Genomic DNA, 16,263 nt, shown 5'->3' on the forward strand with positions numbered 1-16,263 from the left:
GAACATACTACTGAGTGTATTTCGTCATTAAGAACAAGACTAGTAACACAAACTCAAACAGTAGTTAAAAATCTTTTAATTTATTTTTACATATATGTATATATGTACACATTTACTTACCTATTCTTGTAAAGACAAGAAACACATCAAAATCATTGTTAGTCACTGGTGGCACAAGTGAGACCCTAGTTTTCCTCTAGAGTCTGATCCAGTAATGACATGAACCCAAGTTTTACAGCAAACTGGAGGCCCACTTCTTCCCTCCTTCAGCTTTTCATTAAGAAGGCAACAAAGGCCGGGATCAGTGAATATAATAGAACGGACATTTCAAACTGCTCTTATGTATCATGTTTTCATCTCGACAGGGTCTGATAAACCTGCAATTCCCTGTCAGGAGTTCTGTTCTTTTGAGGCCCCCTAAAGGTCAGACCCACAACCCTGAAGCTTACATCTTTAACGTGTACAAAACATAGTGAATATTTGAGGTTTGCTCCTCTATTATCCTCACTGAGAATGAGAGGTTAAGAGTTTTTTTTGTTTTTTTTTAACAATTCCACCAAGTTAACAGACGAGGTGGGGTTATAAAATAAAATATTCATCTCCATGCCTCCACTCCTTGTGACTTTCCACCATTTGTGCTAAGCCCATATTCCTTTTGCACATCCTTCTTTTTTTTTGTTGAGATATTGGCAAAATGACAGTCCATTTTTCTGTGTCCAATACAACGAAAGAAGTTAGACTAATTTAAAAAACAGCTTAGTTGCTTCTGGTAACAGGCAACTGGTGACGCTGGATCTGAGAGTTATCAGACAATTTGGGTCTTAGTGCCAGTATAGTAGCAATCATGTTAAAATAAGCAAGGAAAATCCCTTTTGAAACAGAAATACCTGCATCTCCATGTGGCTTAAAACAGCAGAACATGGTTTTGGATAGAACCCTGTTAATGATGTTAAACTGTAAACCCTTATTTAACGATAGTTTGTAGTGGTTTTTCCACAAGGTGTGTGTGTATATACTCACCTTTGTTAACTCGGTCCTTGTTATACATAACATTTACGTACTTGTGATTACAAATAATGATATGCACAGAGCTTACAGTCATAAACAAAAAATAAAAAGCATATAACGTATTGTATATAACAGTACATTTCCCCAATAACAGTCCCTTAGTCTTCAACATAGTCCTCCTTCATAGTGTTGTAAACGTTTTTATGGAAAAAAAAAAAAATTCAGTCTTGTAGTTTTTCTTTAGAAATGTACTGCCACTAGTAGCGTGACGAACGTTGAATATGTGCTGCATGCTGCCCTCTGGTGGTGAGGACTGGGAACTGTGCTACAGGAAAGGGTTGGTTGAGGAGCCCCCGGAGGGGAAAGAGCCAGCTGGGGCGCCCGCCTGAAACAAGACAGGAGTGTCACAGTTAAAATTTAGGACAAAAGCACTGAAAATTTCTACATGGAGGCAATTCAAGTTCTGCCATGGAGGCACATTTTTAAAAGTTGGGTGCATGCTCACCATGAATGGGTTATTGGACATGCCTGGACCAGCCATGGGCTGGCCAAAGGGCGTCATGGAGGGCTTGTTCTGACCATAGACTGGGAATGCAGGGCCTTGAGACAACAGAGGGACAGGGATGTACAACAGGTCAAGTCTGCTCTCTCCAGAATGCATAATAACAACTGTTTTAGAGTAGGCCTTAACAAGTCAAACACCAACAGTCATTAACACAGAGCTAAATGATGAAGGTACTAACACTGATAAAGAGGAGGAACAAAAAACAAGCCCCAGCATGTCAAGTTGCATTCAGGGGTGAATAGAACTTTGAGAGGGATGACAAATGTGTTGAGTGTGTTTTTGGTCCTGTGTCATTTACACCCTAAATGCAACCATTTATCACTGTGCAGTAGCTGTCACTGACAAACTACTCTTGGTTTCCAGGAAGCAGGCATTTCCCAAGGCAATTTATAACAATTCATGCCAAAAATCTTGCATTTGAGATGAGTCGCTGACAAGTGCTGCACAGCTAGACCACGAGGACAGAGGGATGGAGGCCACTAACCATTAGACTGAGGATGGTAAGCCCCGGGTTGAGAGTAAGGGATGGGAGCCTGGCCAGGGAATTGCTGCTGGAAGTTTCCGCTGAAACTGGTCGGGAGGCAGTAGGAAGACGCATTCCCAAAGCCAGCGGGCATGCTCATAGAGCCAGTACCAAATGAGGCTACAAAACACACACAGCATGCGTGTACAGTGAATGCGCACGTGCGCGCGCGCGCGCGCACACACACACACACACACACACACACATACACACACACACACAAGGACTATGTTCTAAATACACTGGAAAATAACTGAGCTTACATCACTAAGTAAGTACTTAACTACTATAGGGTACATTGTCATAAAAACTGTCAAAGTTGACTACACTGCGCACACACACACACACACACACACACACACACACACACACACACACACACACACACACACATACACACACACCTGTAGCTGGAGCTCTCCCATTGGTCTGGAATGGGTTGGTGGCCATTTCTGGAGCAACAGCTGCAGCAACGAAGGGATTTGTGGAGGGGACAGCTGTATAATGGAGTAGGTTTTTTAAAAAATGAGATTTGGGGCTTCACAAGTTCTACTGCGAAAATGTATTTACATTCTAAATGAATCAACGTGGCAGTAATATTGACAACCACCTCCAAAGCCTGGCTGCATGCTGGGTAGAACAGGTGGATTCTGGGCTGGCGATGACCCGAGCACTGGTCCAAATACATTCCTGTCAATATCCATGATGAATATCAATTAAACACGTGCAGTTCTGTGACAAGCATTCTGTTTTTAATTCATTCATTAATAACGAGGTAATGGTAAAACTTTGCCGTAGAGGGAATTGATCTGGACATGAAGTTGGAAAATGCTAACTGAATTAGTTTGTACTTCAGAGATGAATACATATATGAATATTATAAATATATATGATTTTTTTTTCTTTTACCCACAACAATAAAGTTCAAGTATGATGATAAATCTCACTACAACAGGTAGTACAACAATTTAAAAATCGCACAGTATTCATTTAGTATTTCTCACATTATTTGAGGGATTGGAAGGAAATCTAACAGGGGACTGCACTGACATCAACTGTTGTTGTTCTGGATTTATTGGTGAACACTGTGTCATGATTAAAATTAGTGTGTGTGCCAGTATCTCACCCTTGCACACTGCTGCCAGTGGTAGCAGAGGAGCTGAGTTCATTGTCCAACTCAGCCAGAGCAGCGTAGCGATCCTCTGTGCAGCTCCCCGTTTGAGACTGGGCAGGGACAGCGCTGGACATAGATGGAATTGGCACCCCTCCTCCTATCAAGACAAATGTTCTTATATACACAAAGATCAAGTGCAAATATATGCTCTCGATAGCAAAAAGATTAGGGAATAGTCGAGGGATTCAGGGAGAAGCTTTCACTCGTCACCACTGGGAGCTTTAGGACTTATGTTCACTCAGACGAAGCAAGAATGTGTCGACACGTCTTCAGTGTCCGCTGTCTTTATCTATGTGCTTCCATCAACTTTTAATCGTTTGCTTAGCGATAGTGTAGCATAGTTTATGTAACCTGTGTTGTGTAAACACCGTCTGCTACTGGACTCATACCCGTGACCGTCCGTGTGGGTGGTAGGCACACTGGCAAGGAGGCTAAAAATCACGAGCTCAAGAATCAGTTGCCAGTGCATCACTTGAGGTTTCCTCCCCACACAGCACTACCAACTGGCCTTCATTATATTTGGTCAAGTCTGAAGTCTGTACCCTTGAGTTTTAAGTCCTAAACAAAATTCCCATACCACAGTGATGTAAAGGTTGGGGATTTTTAAGACCCGCACCCAGCCCACCCCATATGAGAACCAATCTGCACCGTCTGTATAAAAAGATGTTTTATTACAAATTTCTGGTTTATTTATGTGTATTTATTTCTATTTTTCATTTAAATATCACAATTTTTGGGGACTACTGTGTCACCAGAAACAAGCCTGTAAACGTCCAACTTCTCACTAAAAACACTTGGTTTTGTCCCTTTCCCACCCATCTCTAGCATACAACCCAGGTCACATGACTAAACAATCCAGGTCACGTGACTAGAGTTAACCCTCTGTAAAGTAGTTATGATCTACACCACAGGTGTCAAACTGATCCAGTAAAGGGCCGTGTGGCTGCAGGTTTTCATTCCAACCGAGGAAAAGCAACACCTGATTCTACTTAAATCAATCAACCTGTGTCCACACAGCTCATTGGTTGGATCAGGTGTTGCTTTTGCTTGGTTGGAATGAAAACCTGCAGCCACACGGCCCTTGTTTGACACCCCTGATCTACACAATCCCTGCTCTGAGCATCAGGCCTGGCCAGTGGACACGGTGGGTCAGAAATGAATCATCGTGAGGTGAGGGTGAGTGTACGTGTGGACAGCCTGGAATGAAGGGGTGGTGAGGGAGGGGATACCTGATGAGAAGGACTTTGAGGGGGATGATGTGCTCAGATGGGATGGAATTGCAGTGTTTCCAAATGCATCAAAGTTGGCAAAGTTGGTGTTTGAGTTACCCTGATGTGCTGCAGCCGTAAACAAGGAAACATGGCGACAGACGATGAATGTGGAAATCAAAACAACAGCAGGGTAAAGCATGGAATGACGACAATCAGGAGAAGATCCAGGTCTGTATGGGCCTCTGGGAGGGGAATATCTTACCCGACTGGCTTTGAAAATGTGCAAAATTGGCAAAGTTAGTAGATGTGGCAGTCTGAGTGGGTGGAGCAGCAAAGATGTCTCCTCCCAGGTCTGAGAGTAGGTCAAACTTCTTCTCCTGGGCTGCGCCATGAGCCTGGGAACGGCCGAGCCCTGGAGACTGGACAGAAGCCAGAGAAATACACATTTTACAGACATCACTGATGGACTTCTGAGTGGTTAAACAAGACTCAGTGTCTTTTTACTTGGCGCAGCGGGGTCTTGTTGAGCTGCAGGGTCTTGAGAGGTTGAACTTCCGGGGTACTGCCAGTGCTGCTGGCGGAGGAACCAGACACAGAGGCCTGCACGCTTGCTACTGCCCTTGCTTGGTCTGGAGGGACATACCTTGGCATTCAGGGGGAAAAGCACCAACACACACATACAGACATAATAAAGAATCCAAAAGGCACAATAAAAGAATATTTCAATCTGATTAAATAGGAACTTGTTTGTTGTGCTGATGAGTTAAGTTCCTCAGGTCCCAGAACCTGTTCAGACTTGGAACTATCAAACAGCCTGACCCATTCGATCACAACTGGACCCCTTGAATACGTGAGTTCAAACTTACAACTAAAATGAGTTTCCAACAACCACTTGTGGCCACTGACAAGTTTGTACACGTTAAAAGCAACACGCACAGGTATATTTGCTCAAGCTGTATGAAAATAAAACAGAGCATCCATATCATTTCTATTTTATTTTTCGCTGTGGACTGTGTTGAACAATGCATCCATTCATTTAAAATACTGATATATTCACTCCATTTATGACAATAACCGGCTGTTTGACTAATCTGTGACCTTCGTAAGAGAGAAAGAATAAAACGGCGATGCTGACTGAGTTAGACTAACCCTATGGATGACACTTATTGCAACAGGAACCCACAAGCCTGAGCGGCAGGATGCAACAATACTTTTCCTGTGACTAATAGGCTGGAAATTAAAAGGAGGAGGAGAAACCAAAACAACAGGCTGGATCTGTTCCCTGGTCTTTGACAAATCGAATTACCAAATATCTTGGATGTGCTTGTAGTAGGTCCCTACGGGCGTTTCACCATTTTCAGATGTTGTAATAACAATACTATGCCACCGCTGGCACTTAAACAAAGACCCGTTGATGAGGCAGCTCTTCCATGTGGCACATGGACACTATTAAAAGAATGTATCCACATGTGGACCCGACTGCCTCCCACTGTGGCTCACAGTGATCAGATCTCGATGCATCCTCAGCCAGTGGGTTCACATGCACAGATGCATGTAGTGAGTAAGTAGTAAGTTTGTGGTTTTTGTCCACAAATGTTGTTGATGCCGTAATAACAAAGCAGTTCTGGGTTAAACCCAGCAGTGGAACCTAGGGCATATGTGCAGAACACATTGGTGGCCAATGGAAGCATGCGGATGGTGGAGTAATTCCATTCTCAATGACACTGACACCAACACTGACTTTAAAAGGGAAAATTGGAGAGGACTGACTTTTTACCATGTATTTTAAAGTCCATTTTTAGTCAAGCCAACTCAATAATATGACTCTTTCTAACACCATGTAAATATACTTCACGTGCCTTAATGTGCTCAGACCTGTACTTAATGAACCCCCCCTCCCAAACATGCCAAAGATCACACAAACACCCACTTACACCAATTTTTTGTGTGTGTTTGTGTGTATGTGAGTAGATGAGTACATATCAGAAAATCAAACCCGAGTGGGAGTGGTAATTGAGTGGTTGGAGCACCACTATCAACAATATAAACAAGGCAATAATAGCGTGTCGCCTCTGCTGGTAATGACTGAATGTCATCTTAGACACACGTTCGGCCTGTGTGTATTCAAGCAGTGACATTTGAACATCATTCAGTAGGTTTTGAGGTTAAAGGCCTGGTGTAAATCCATCTCTGTGTTTCATCCTGCGGTTACTGCAGCTACCAACAACTGCATACGAGCTCAAAGTACTGGTCACCTCTGATGTTTTGACAAGATGGATCACTTCTGAGTTAGTGACATCAACATGAAGCACAAGAAAATCTATGGGCTTTCACCGGCAGGTTTACTCGGGTCTGAAAACCAGGCGTGTGTGCAGTGGAACGGGGTATTAAACCTGTTAGCGGATCACTCAGGACATATGTTCTACCAGGTCTGAGCAGGGCCTGAGACAGTGAAGAACCCGCAACCAAACTGGAACACATGGCTTAACAGGTGGTACGTCAGAATGAAATAGTGTTTGGCAGAAGCAACACCTGAGATTCTCAACACTCTTTTCTTTTGCTTCTGGACAGAACGTTACACCAGTTGGTGTAATGTTTTACCACAATACAGAACAATTTGACTACTCATTTGCTTTGAAACAAGCAAGAATATAAATGTAACTTACGCAAGGTGACTTTTAAACTCGAAAGATTGCTATCTTTTACCAACAGGTTTTACTACTGCCAAATCTCATCTAAAAAAAAAAAAAACAGATTAAAAAAAGAAATATATTTATGTTACCATCTTTTCTTTTCGTATTTTTCCTGAAGAAACTCTTTTACTTTCTGTGGTTCTCGGAAATCAGGAACAACTGATGTCCTGTCGTCGTAGAGGCCCAACCAGATGTGTTTACAGACCTACGAGGGGGGGGGAATGAGAGGAATGAGGAGAGTGGGAGGTAAGGAGAGGATTGGGGGGGTGGCCGGGAAAGAGGTGAGAGTAAGTATAGGGGAGGGGGAGGGGATGACGAGAAACGGGAGAAAAAGTAGGGAAAGAGGAATGCCAATAAAGTTGAGTAAGCAGGACTCAGAAATGCCAAGATACCACTTGGAAATTAAAGACAGACGGCAATGACTATTCAATATGGTTCGCAATATTACAAACAACCAATGACGTGTACTTGTGGGAGCGTGTGGGAGCATGTGTGTGTGTGTGTGTGTGCGCGCGCACGATACCTCATTGCTGTGTTTCTGTAGGAACTCAATTTCTTGCTGTGTGAATGTGGTCATAGAGATGGACTTCACTCTGTGTGGGGGATTCAGCCCTCGCCTGTGAGTGGAGGAGGCATTTGTGAGCTCAGGAATAAGAGAAGCTGGACGCAACCCAATGCCATTTGTGTGACATGAAACGAGTGAAGACAACCCCCAAAATAAAACACAAAACTCCAGAAGTAAACATTCACTGCTACTGAATTCCTTCAAAACAAAATGAAAAGTTATTGAAGAAATGCTTAAGAGTGCTAATGGGACTTTTTAAACGACTTGCAGGTTTTGATCACAGAGGGCTTCTGGTAAATACCAATGAGTTTTCGGAGTCAAAAACAATATTAACAGACCTTTCTCATGTTTATTTTAAAAACTAATTCACAGAGGATTTAAGTACGTGTGAACAATAATCCACTGAAGCGTTTTGACAGTGATACTTCACCTGAAAAGTATTTTGCCTTCCAAGTACTCAGAAATAGACGTCTTGAGCTCATTAAGACGTTTTTTTCCCCACTCCCACATTATGTCATAAGAGCCAGTAACATATATTTAGCTAAAAGCAAAAGACACCCACAGAAACCAATTAATAACAACAAAAATGTAAAAACATGTCTATTTACTGACTCAAAATTACATTGTCCAACATAATCACCCTTTTTAAAAAAAAAAATCCAGTTCAATGCTCAGTTAGCCACAAACTCTTTGGGTTTGAGGTAAAAAGAAACTACGCTTATTAACAGTGGCACTAAGCTCAACCAGCTCGTGCATTCAGTTGAATCAAGTCACTTGTGCTTGTCTGCCCTCGTTCGTTGAAGCACCACACACCAAGCGTTTAGTTTGCTTTTTTGCCAAATCACAGTATTTGTCGATGAAGGATTCACGCACAATAGCGGACGATAGCCTTGAGAATGTGTAAATGGATTTTTCTGGAGAATTTTGTTGTTGTTTTTATCTGGCGGCGATGAGACGAGACGCAAAGAAGCAACACAGCGATAAAAAAACAACACCACGAGCAGCTCAAGACATCTATTTGTGAATACCAAAATACAATGTAATACACACATACATGTATTATATACATACATATAGTTAAAGTATCACTTTAACTAAGTGACGGAAAAGAAAAAGCATCAAGTAATGTTCTTAATTTATCTATAATGTATATAAAGCATACTCAAAGTTGTCCAGACAGCTGTAGAAGTCACATGACCAGCTAAAGTGACAAGACTACTGTGTAAGTGTGGTGTGATAGGACAGACTTAAACTTCCTGTACTTTCACATTCTCAACCTGCCAAATAAAAAAAACTACATCATGAAGAGGAAGGAACACAGGAGGGAAAACTATATTGAGGCCAATCAATGCTATATTTTTTCAATTAGTAGGTAGTTCTCAAAAGCTGGGGAGCGGGGGTGTCCATCAGCCATGGAGGCCACAATCGGGACTTGTGACAACACAAAGGTTACAATTATTAATTCTCGCATCACCTTCTACAGTTTCTAGGAAGACTGGCAAAGGCTAAAACACTGTTTATTCAGAATTAAAAATAAATCACAGTGCATCTGGGCAAGTTTTTATTTGGTGGGATGTAGGAGACGATAGTCTGATGAGATCAAAACACGCAACCCCCCAGCATAAAAGGCTGGTGGTGGTAGCTGCACCCTACAGGGAGGGTCCTCTGTAAAATCCCCAGAGGGTCTGTGAACGCAGCTTCAGAGAAAACCTGGAGAACACCCTGCTGCAGTGCATCAGGAAGGGATTAAAACAACGCTGGAAATGAGCTGGAGTGGTCATCCTAACCAGAATTTGTGGCAGGGTGTGAAAATTGCTGTGCACTGTAATCCTGCAGTTCAGCTATGAAAAAAAGAGAATGAGGAAAAAGTTCTGCCCAGATTGGGAACTGCTGATAAAAAAATATCTGCCTACATTCAAGGCTGTCACCGCTGTGTCTATGATGGTCAGTTCTTATCCCGCCATTTATCTTGCTTTATAATCACCTACTTAGTTTGGTATATTCTTTCATGTTTGACATTTAAAATGATTACTTTGTTTTTCAGAGTCAAAACGCCTTATTCAATTCACATAATTCAAAGTCATCAGGACAAATGACAGGAAAAACAATTTGAGCACTTATGTGCACATTCAAAGTAGCTCTTTAACTACATTAACTCTCATGAGGTCTGAATGCTGTGCCACTGTCTCTAATGGTACATTCTGCCCCATAGAACCAGACTCATAACTCAAAAAGTAAATTATATTAATGAAGACAATTATGCTTGAGTGATTATAGTTTCTGAGCATGAGTGTAAACAAGTAATATGTCCTGATCCTTGAGTCAGACACAATGAAATTAGCAATTAAAGTCAAAAACTGCAAACTAAACGCTAACAGAGAAAACCTTCCGACAGTTTTGGTAGACTTTTTGATCCTTGTGAGAGGATAGACATATGTAGACAGGCTGAGGATGTTTCACAAGCTCAAACTCATTGCTTAATTCCCGCTGATTTCGAAATAATTTCTGAGAAAGATGAAGTGGCAATATATTCTGAAGTTGCGTTCATGAACCCGCCCTTCTCGAGCTTATCTACTGAGTGTGTGCTTACGGTGTGAGGTTCAGCAAGAGAAGGGTCCCCGGACGCCTGCGACGTTCTCATTTTAACAAGTGTGACCAAATATTGACGGTAAGGTAAGGTTATCTGAACCAAACTGTACTTCTCAACAATAAACCACACGCTCACATCTAACCTGCCTGTAAGATATACACGACCGTACATGTTAGCACACCCCGACACCAGCCCAACCCAACGGCCTCAGGCTGAACCGAAGAAAGCCGACGTTACCTGTCTTGACTTTACAGCTAGCATACGGGCTAACGGAACCGCCAAGTCAGCGGCGGACCGTCCAAACAACGCACCGACAACAGTGCCTTGTCGTTGCCATGTAGCCAATACAATGATACATCCAATTAACAGAAAACTCACAAGATGCCAGAGCAGGTGGTACACACGAAGGAGCCCACTGTCATGTTGACATAGGTCGGGCCGCGCTGGTCGCAGTCGAAGCATTTCCTATTCGCGGGTAAGCTAGTCATTTCCCGGAGCATCTTCAGATGAGTCTCCTCCTGCTTTCGCTTCGCGCTTGTCGCCATGGCCGAAAACAGATTGCCGGTACAGCCGGAGAAAAGTTTGGTTAAGGACCCGGGACAGGGTGGGTGTCTTCAGGGCAGACTTGCCGCGTATGACGGCGGTGGCCAAGCGGACACCTTGCTGAGCGGTCTAGCTCGGAGACTGAGCGACTGACAAACCTCTTCTTCTGCGTAAGAAAAAATAAGAGCCCGACCGTTTCTACAAGTAAGTCGCCATCTACTGGATTGGAATGATATAGCACATTCTGCATCAAACTTAATACGTCAATAAATAACACGAGGCAAAAGTTATATCTATATATCTATCTATATCTATAGATATATATATATATATATACATATATATATAGATATAGATATATAGGCTGCAACAAACCTCGCATATTACAGGAAGTCAAAGACATGAACCTCAAATCCAATCGCACTTATCACAGGTACATTTAAAAAAAAAAACTTAAATGTGTTTTTAACTGATACCTAAAAAACAAATATTCAAAACAATTTAGGTCTTTTCATCATCAAAAAAAAACTTTTTTTCTTCAACCTCATTTTTCACACACTATTCCACTTCGATGTTTACTGATTCAAGTCTCGTCCTGCTTTGGCACTGTTTACACAACAGGTGTTCATTGAATATCTAGCAATGAGACATCCCTTGTCTCTGCTATTGGCTGGGGGGGAGGCCTCCCCGACAGTGGTCACACTGCTCTCTTTCATAGTCGCCCACTGATTGCTCGTCTTCTCTTGCAGGGTTTGCAGGAAACTGTTGGATGCACTGAAGAGTTGCATTGTGGGGGACAAGGCTGTTTCAGACAAGATCACAGTATTGTGCATAGGGTGTCAATCAAATGCACAGATAAGGACTCAAAGTCAATGTCTTGCACAATGTCCATATTCTAAAAATTTCCACCAGCAAAAAAAAATCCTGTAAAAAAAATCTAAAAGGGTTGTTTATCATCTTGGAGACATCTTTCCAGAAAGACACAGGAGCAAACAACCTCCATCCATCTCTGATGATGGAGACAAGGAGCACCAGATGGCAACGGCCTCATTTGGACTCTCTCTTTCTTTTGCTGCTTAAAGAGTCTGCAGCTTCCACAGGCTAGAGGAAAGAAGAAAGCTGTTAGGACGAACCAACTACTACAAATTTAATTTAAACTACAATATTTGCTATTTAACAACATCTTGTCCAGTGGTAAACTACTGATCGGTGAAAATATTTAAAAGGTATTTTGGAAGGGATTTCAAGTTTTAATTTAAAATGAGTTTCAATATGTTTAAAAAGTCAGCAAAATAGTACACAAAATCTGAGCCTTCACCTTCTCCCTCTTTCTAACAACTCTGAAAAAGTCCTCCATATGAGTCTGCTTGCCGCATGTGGCTGCCTTCTCCTTTTCCCTCTCCTCTCGATTACTTTGCCGCACCTGCCGGAACCTCGCCAGTCGATTGCGGATTCTTTCCTCTCTGAAAAAATACAGATTTAGCTGTGTTTGAAAGAGTCTTATGACAGAACTGTGTAAAATAAAAGCTGCTGTACTCGTACATACCTGACGTGTCTGCTGTAGCAGAAGAACCGAACCAGCGCTTCTTCATCTGGCTCAGTCCAGGTGAGTTCAGGAGCTGTGGCTTGTGGTTCATCCAAAAACAGCTTCCGTGCTTCTTTGTATTTCCAGTCATACGGCACCGGATGAGTCTGAAGGGCCGCAGGAGTCCGCGTCTTATTAGTACCTCACATATTCTTGCGGTAAATATATCAGTAAATACATCCAGAAAGAAAAACACTACTTGACAACATAGCACCTTTCTGTTGATATTCAAAACCACGTTCTCTATGGTGCGGTGCTTCTGGATCAGCATGAGAGCTTTCTTGGGTCCAAAACCCGCAATCTTATCACAGTAGTCACATCCCAGCAAGACACACAGGTCAACAAACTGGAGGAGAGCCAGCAGAGAAGCACAAGACAACACTTTTAGAGCGAATACATTCAGAAAGTGGTGTCACATGATGACAAATGTCCAAGCAGCAGGTAATTACTGTTTCACTCTCACCTCCTCATGAGTAATTTGGAGTCGCTCTAATAGCTTGGGCAAAGAATATTCAACGACATCACTGTCGACAAGAAAAGAAGAAGCCATTGGGAATTCATTCTATGAATTACAGACAACAAAACAGACACGTCCTACTGCCATAACATGCTGACAACGATGCTGCCCTCCATGGTGGATAAAACAAGAAATGCCTGGTTGATCTTGAGTTTTACATACAAAATGTCTTCACTTTCTTACTTCATGCCATAAAATAGAGATTTTCAAAGTGCCAGGGGAGCACCGGACAGTTTCAGGGGAGGTGAAAAAAATATTAGTTAGCCCAAAGGCGTTGTGTAGAAGAGCCTCATTGTGATTTAGTTGAAGATGTTGTTAAAAGATGCTCTAGTTTGGGTGAATTTGAATTTTCATGTATTTTGTGTCCTGATTTATGACTGAATGATATAAAACAGCAACATTAGACTGGCTTTGCTATGTAGCTGACTGGCTCAATGATATAATAATAATGATGACCCTAGCTAGGCATCCAGAAACAAGGCTGGTAACATGTTACCAATAAGTCTCAATTAATACCTGTTCTCACTGCAGTTAATGCTATGTTAACAGTATTGCTTAGTTAACTTCAGTGTTACGGGACACATGTTTCTCACTTTACAATAAGCAATTGTAAAGTGGAAGCTTTTAATTTTAGAATTAAGCATTAATAGATGGTTATGTTGAAGTCACGCTCATTTAGCATTCTTATATAGAACTCAGTATTGTCTGACTGTTATTAATGTTTAATTACTGTAAAGTGTTAACCATGAAACTGAGTAATGTGAGGAGGGATAAGGGGGGGCACCTTAGCCCAAGCTTTGATACATGGACTTTCTTCTAACACATAGGTGTGAAAATTTGTCATAACTAGCATGTTAATTTGCAAGCAGGGCCAGGAGTGTGTGACACGCAGTCACAGCGATGTTGACCTTTGGCAACCAAAATCTTATCAGATGATGAAGAAAATTTAACAACACACACAAAAAACACACACATAAATACATTAGGCAACATGCTAACCGCACTCTTCTTACCCATCTCTCTTGGCATTCAGTTGGCGAATCAGAGTACTGGCTCCAAAGGCCAGCGTGTCCATGTCCTCTGATGCTACAGCGTCAACAGACCCCTGTCTCACCAGCCAAGCACACAGTGCCTCAGCATCTCCTGGGGCCTGGAGCAACAGCCAATGAAACAAACACGACAAAGAAATATGGAGAAAATATAGCATGGAAAGAAGATATATTTTATGTGTGTGTGTGTGTGTGTGTCTATACCTGGATGACGGGCACACCCAGAAGCTTCAGGAGCTGGATGCAGTCTTTAGTTTGGGATGATGCTGCCAGTAGCAAAAACATCAAACCATTTGTATACTGTGTAAAACCTGGGATTGGCTATCGTCTACATTTGCAGTTCTACCTTCGCCTGAACATTTTGGGGGCGCCCACCCTGCTGCCTTGGCTCGTTTATGAAGCTGCAGGGGAAACAGGAGCTTTAATCAGGACACATCCCTCATTGTTCTGGTCCGTCCAGTAAATTCAATCAGCACGTGCGCTTCTATCCTGAGATTGAGATGCAACTGCAACTGTGCAGGAGGGGAAGACACAAACTAAAGAGATGTTACTTACAACAGCTGTCTTCTCACTGGGAGGCTTTCCATCGACTACAAAGACAGGCCTTATGTCATGTTCCAGGAAGGTGAGCGTGCGAAAGAAGAGACCTGTCAAGGGGCTACAGAGAACAAACAGAGCCAACACACACACAGCGAGAAAAATGAACACCTAAACACTGTGATTTTTTTAATGCTGTTGGTAGGAGTCAGAAAAGTCTCAACTCAATAACAAGACTAACCCAAGGCAATTTCTACAGCATCTCAATGCAGTTTTATTCCTTTGAATCATTCAGGGTAGAGCAAACAAGTGGAGCACCCTAACCCTACCAATCTAAAGATTAGCAGAGCTTCATGGTATGACTGTTATCATAATCACGAAGGCGGCGTACGCCTTCATCAGGGCGCTATCGTACAGGTTCCTCCTGGTCGGTCAGCCATGAACCCACCTCAGTGAAGGCGTCGCTGCACGGAACTGGTTCATGACGATGGAGGTGTCCAGTGCAATGACTTTCCCTGTGGAGTGAACGACGTCAGCAGTGTGAGAAGAAAAATTGAAGTTTTCAATGTCATCCTATTTATTTTTTGTTGTTCTTTTATATCATTTTTATGTTGGTTAGTAACTGATAGGTTACTAACGAGTAACAAGTAATTTATCACTTACTAACCAACATAGAAATACTTTAAGTAAATGTATGTGTGGTATTGCTCAATGCATACTTTAATAAAAAATAAAGTGCTCTATAAATGTATATAATTAGTATTTACAGTATCATTCACAGTGTACTTTAAGTAAAAAAAAATAATATTAAGATGTGAAATAACCTCTGTAACAAAAGTTTACAACTCTCACCTTCACAGTGTTATTTTAAGTTCTTTGATAAAAACAAAAAGTGGGGAAAATCTGGTCCAAAGCAGTGTTGAAATCGTACATTCACACGCATACAGGTGCACTGATATTAGATTACTTACTACATAAAGTATCCTTCAGAAATACTGGGATTAAGCATACTTACTAAAATTCAATTGACTTTTCCTTGTTTTTGCTGAGGTTTGTTGAGAGACAGACTAAGCATTTCAAAAAACATTCCTTCCGCAGGAACGCTCTTCGTACTGAGGAAGGCTCGACTGGTGTGGACGGATGTTGACGATGTCGCCACAGCAGCAGCCCAAACACAGTAAACACGAGCTAGCTGGCCGTATGCTAACGTTAGCCTGTCGCTAACAATACTCGTGATTTTATTAGCCAGTTTGGGCGAAAGGTTCCCCATGAGACTACTTGAACCAATTTTAAACACTCTAATGCCGGTTTACACGGACGCAGACAGAGACACAGCGGATTGTTGATGAGCGACGCGGCGGTGATAGTCGGGCTGGGACGGACCGGTCTGCACCGCTGGAACTGTCCGGGCAGGTGTCGCGTCACCGGTGTCGCGTCACATTCTTTGATGCAAACTAACTTTTAAGACTTACGGGCGTAAATAAAGTGAGATCAACTACCTGTGTAGTCACAAATGTCCTTGTGAGAGATAGCATCGCGGGCCTCTGATCGGATCATTTCTGCCAGTTTAGTGATCCCCATTGTAGCGCTCCTCCCAGCGCCACAGCTGATGACGGATTTTGCTGCTCATAACAAATACAGTTTGCTAGGGAACCTTGGCAAGACGAAGAGAAACGACAATGACATCCGGGAAGTCCGTGTGG

The 16,263-nt window shown here is 42.3% G+C and overlaps 2 protein-coding genes and 1 long non-coding RNA gene across 6 annotated transcripts; 1 reads left to right on the forward strand and 2 right to left on the reverse strand.

Annotated features, from left to right (window-relative positions):
- Positions 1 to 82: 82 nt before the first annotated feature.
- Positions 83 to 10,874, reverse strand: agfg1b (ArfGAP with FG repeats 1b). 3 transcript variants are annotated; one of them, XM_086203260.1, is made up of 12 exons: positions 10,708 to 10,874; positions 7,698 to 7,791; positions 7,264 to 7,379; positions 4,986 to 5,124; positions 4,744 to 4,900; positions 4,500 to 4,607; positions 3,223 to 3,367; positions 2,707 to 2,786; positions 2,501 to 2,593; positions 2,058 to 2,216; positions 1,514 to 1,608; positions 83 to 1,393 (listed from the first exon to the last, which is right to left on the reverse strand). In XM_086203260.1, the coding sequence occupies exons 1-12, from the start codon at positions 10,872 to 10,874 to the stop codon at positions 1,334 to 1,336; spliced, it is 1,413 nt and encodes a 470-aa protein (XP_086059386.1). In that variant the 3' UTR covers positions 83 to 1,333. The 3 variants fall into 3 exon arrangements, with proteins under 3 accessions (XP_086059386.1, XP_086059387.1, XP_086059388.1); XM_086203261.1 differs by lacking the exon at positions 4,500 to 4,607; XM_086203262.1 differs by lacking the exon at positions 2,058 to 2,216.
- On the forward strand, positions 10,313 to 15,086 carry LOC147261294 (uncharacterized). Its single transcript, XR_015115735.1, has 3 exons — positions 10,313 to 10,412; positions 11,622 to 12,098; positions 14,008 to 15,086. It is a non-coding gene; the product is annotated as an uncharacterized LOC147261294 (long non-coding RNA).
- LOC147261295 (putative flap endonuclease 1 homolog) lies at positions 11,828 to 16,263 on the reverse strand. 2 transcript variants are annotated; one of them, XM_086203263.1, is made up of 11 exons: positions 16,060 to 16,263; positions 15,009 to 15,075; positions 14,579 to 14,681; positions 14,370 to 14,424; positions 14,228 to 14,289; positions 13,988 to 14,124; positions 12,921 to 12,981; positions 12,672 to 12,803; positions 12,419 to 12,564; positions 12,191 to 12,335; positions 11,828 to 11,973 (listed from the first exon to the last, which is right to left on the reverse strand). In XM_086203263.1, exons 1-11 carry the CDS (start codon positions 16,139 to 16,141, stop codon positions 11,920 to 11,922), a joined length of 1,044 nt encoding a protein of 347 aa, XP_086059389.1. In that variant the 5' UTR covers positions 16,142 to 16,263; the 3' UTR covers positions 11,828 to 11,919. The 2 variants fall into 2 exon arrangements, with proteins under 2 accessions (XP_086059389.1, XP_086059390.1); XM_086203264.1 differs by lacking the exon at positions 16,060 to 16,263 and adding an exon at positions 15,576 to 15,967.

The sequence above is a fragment of the Aulostomus chinensis genome, chromosome 5 (assembly GCF_037954235.1).
Source record: "Aulostomus chinensis isolate RoL2024-O1b breed Wild chromosome 5, RoL_Achi_v1.0, whole genome shotgun sequence".
NCBI lineage: Eukaryota > Metazoa > Chordata > Actinopteri > Syngnathiformes > Aulostomidae > Aulostomus > Aulostomus chinensis.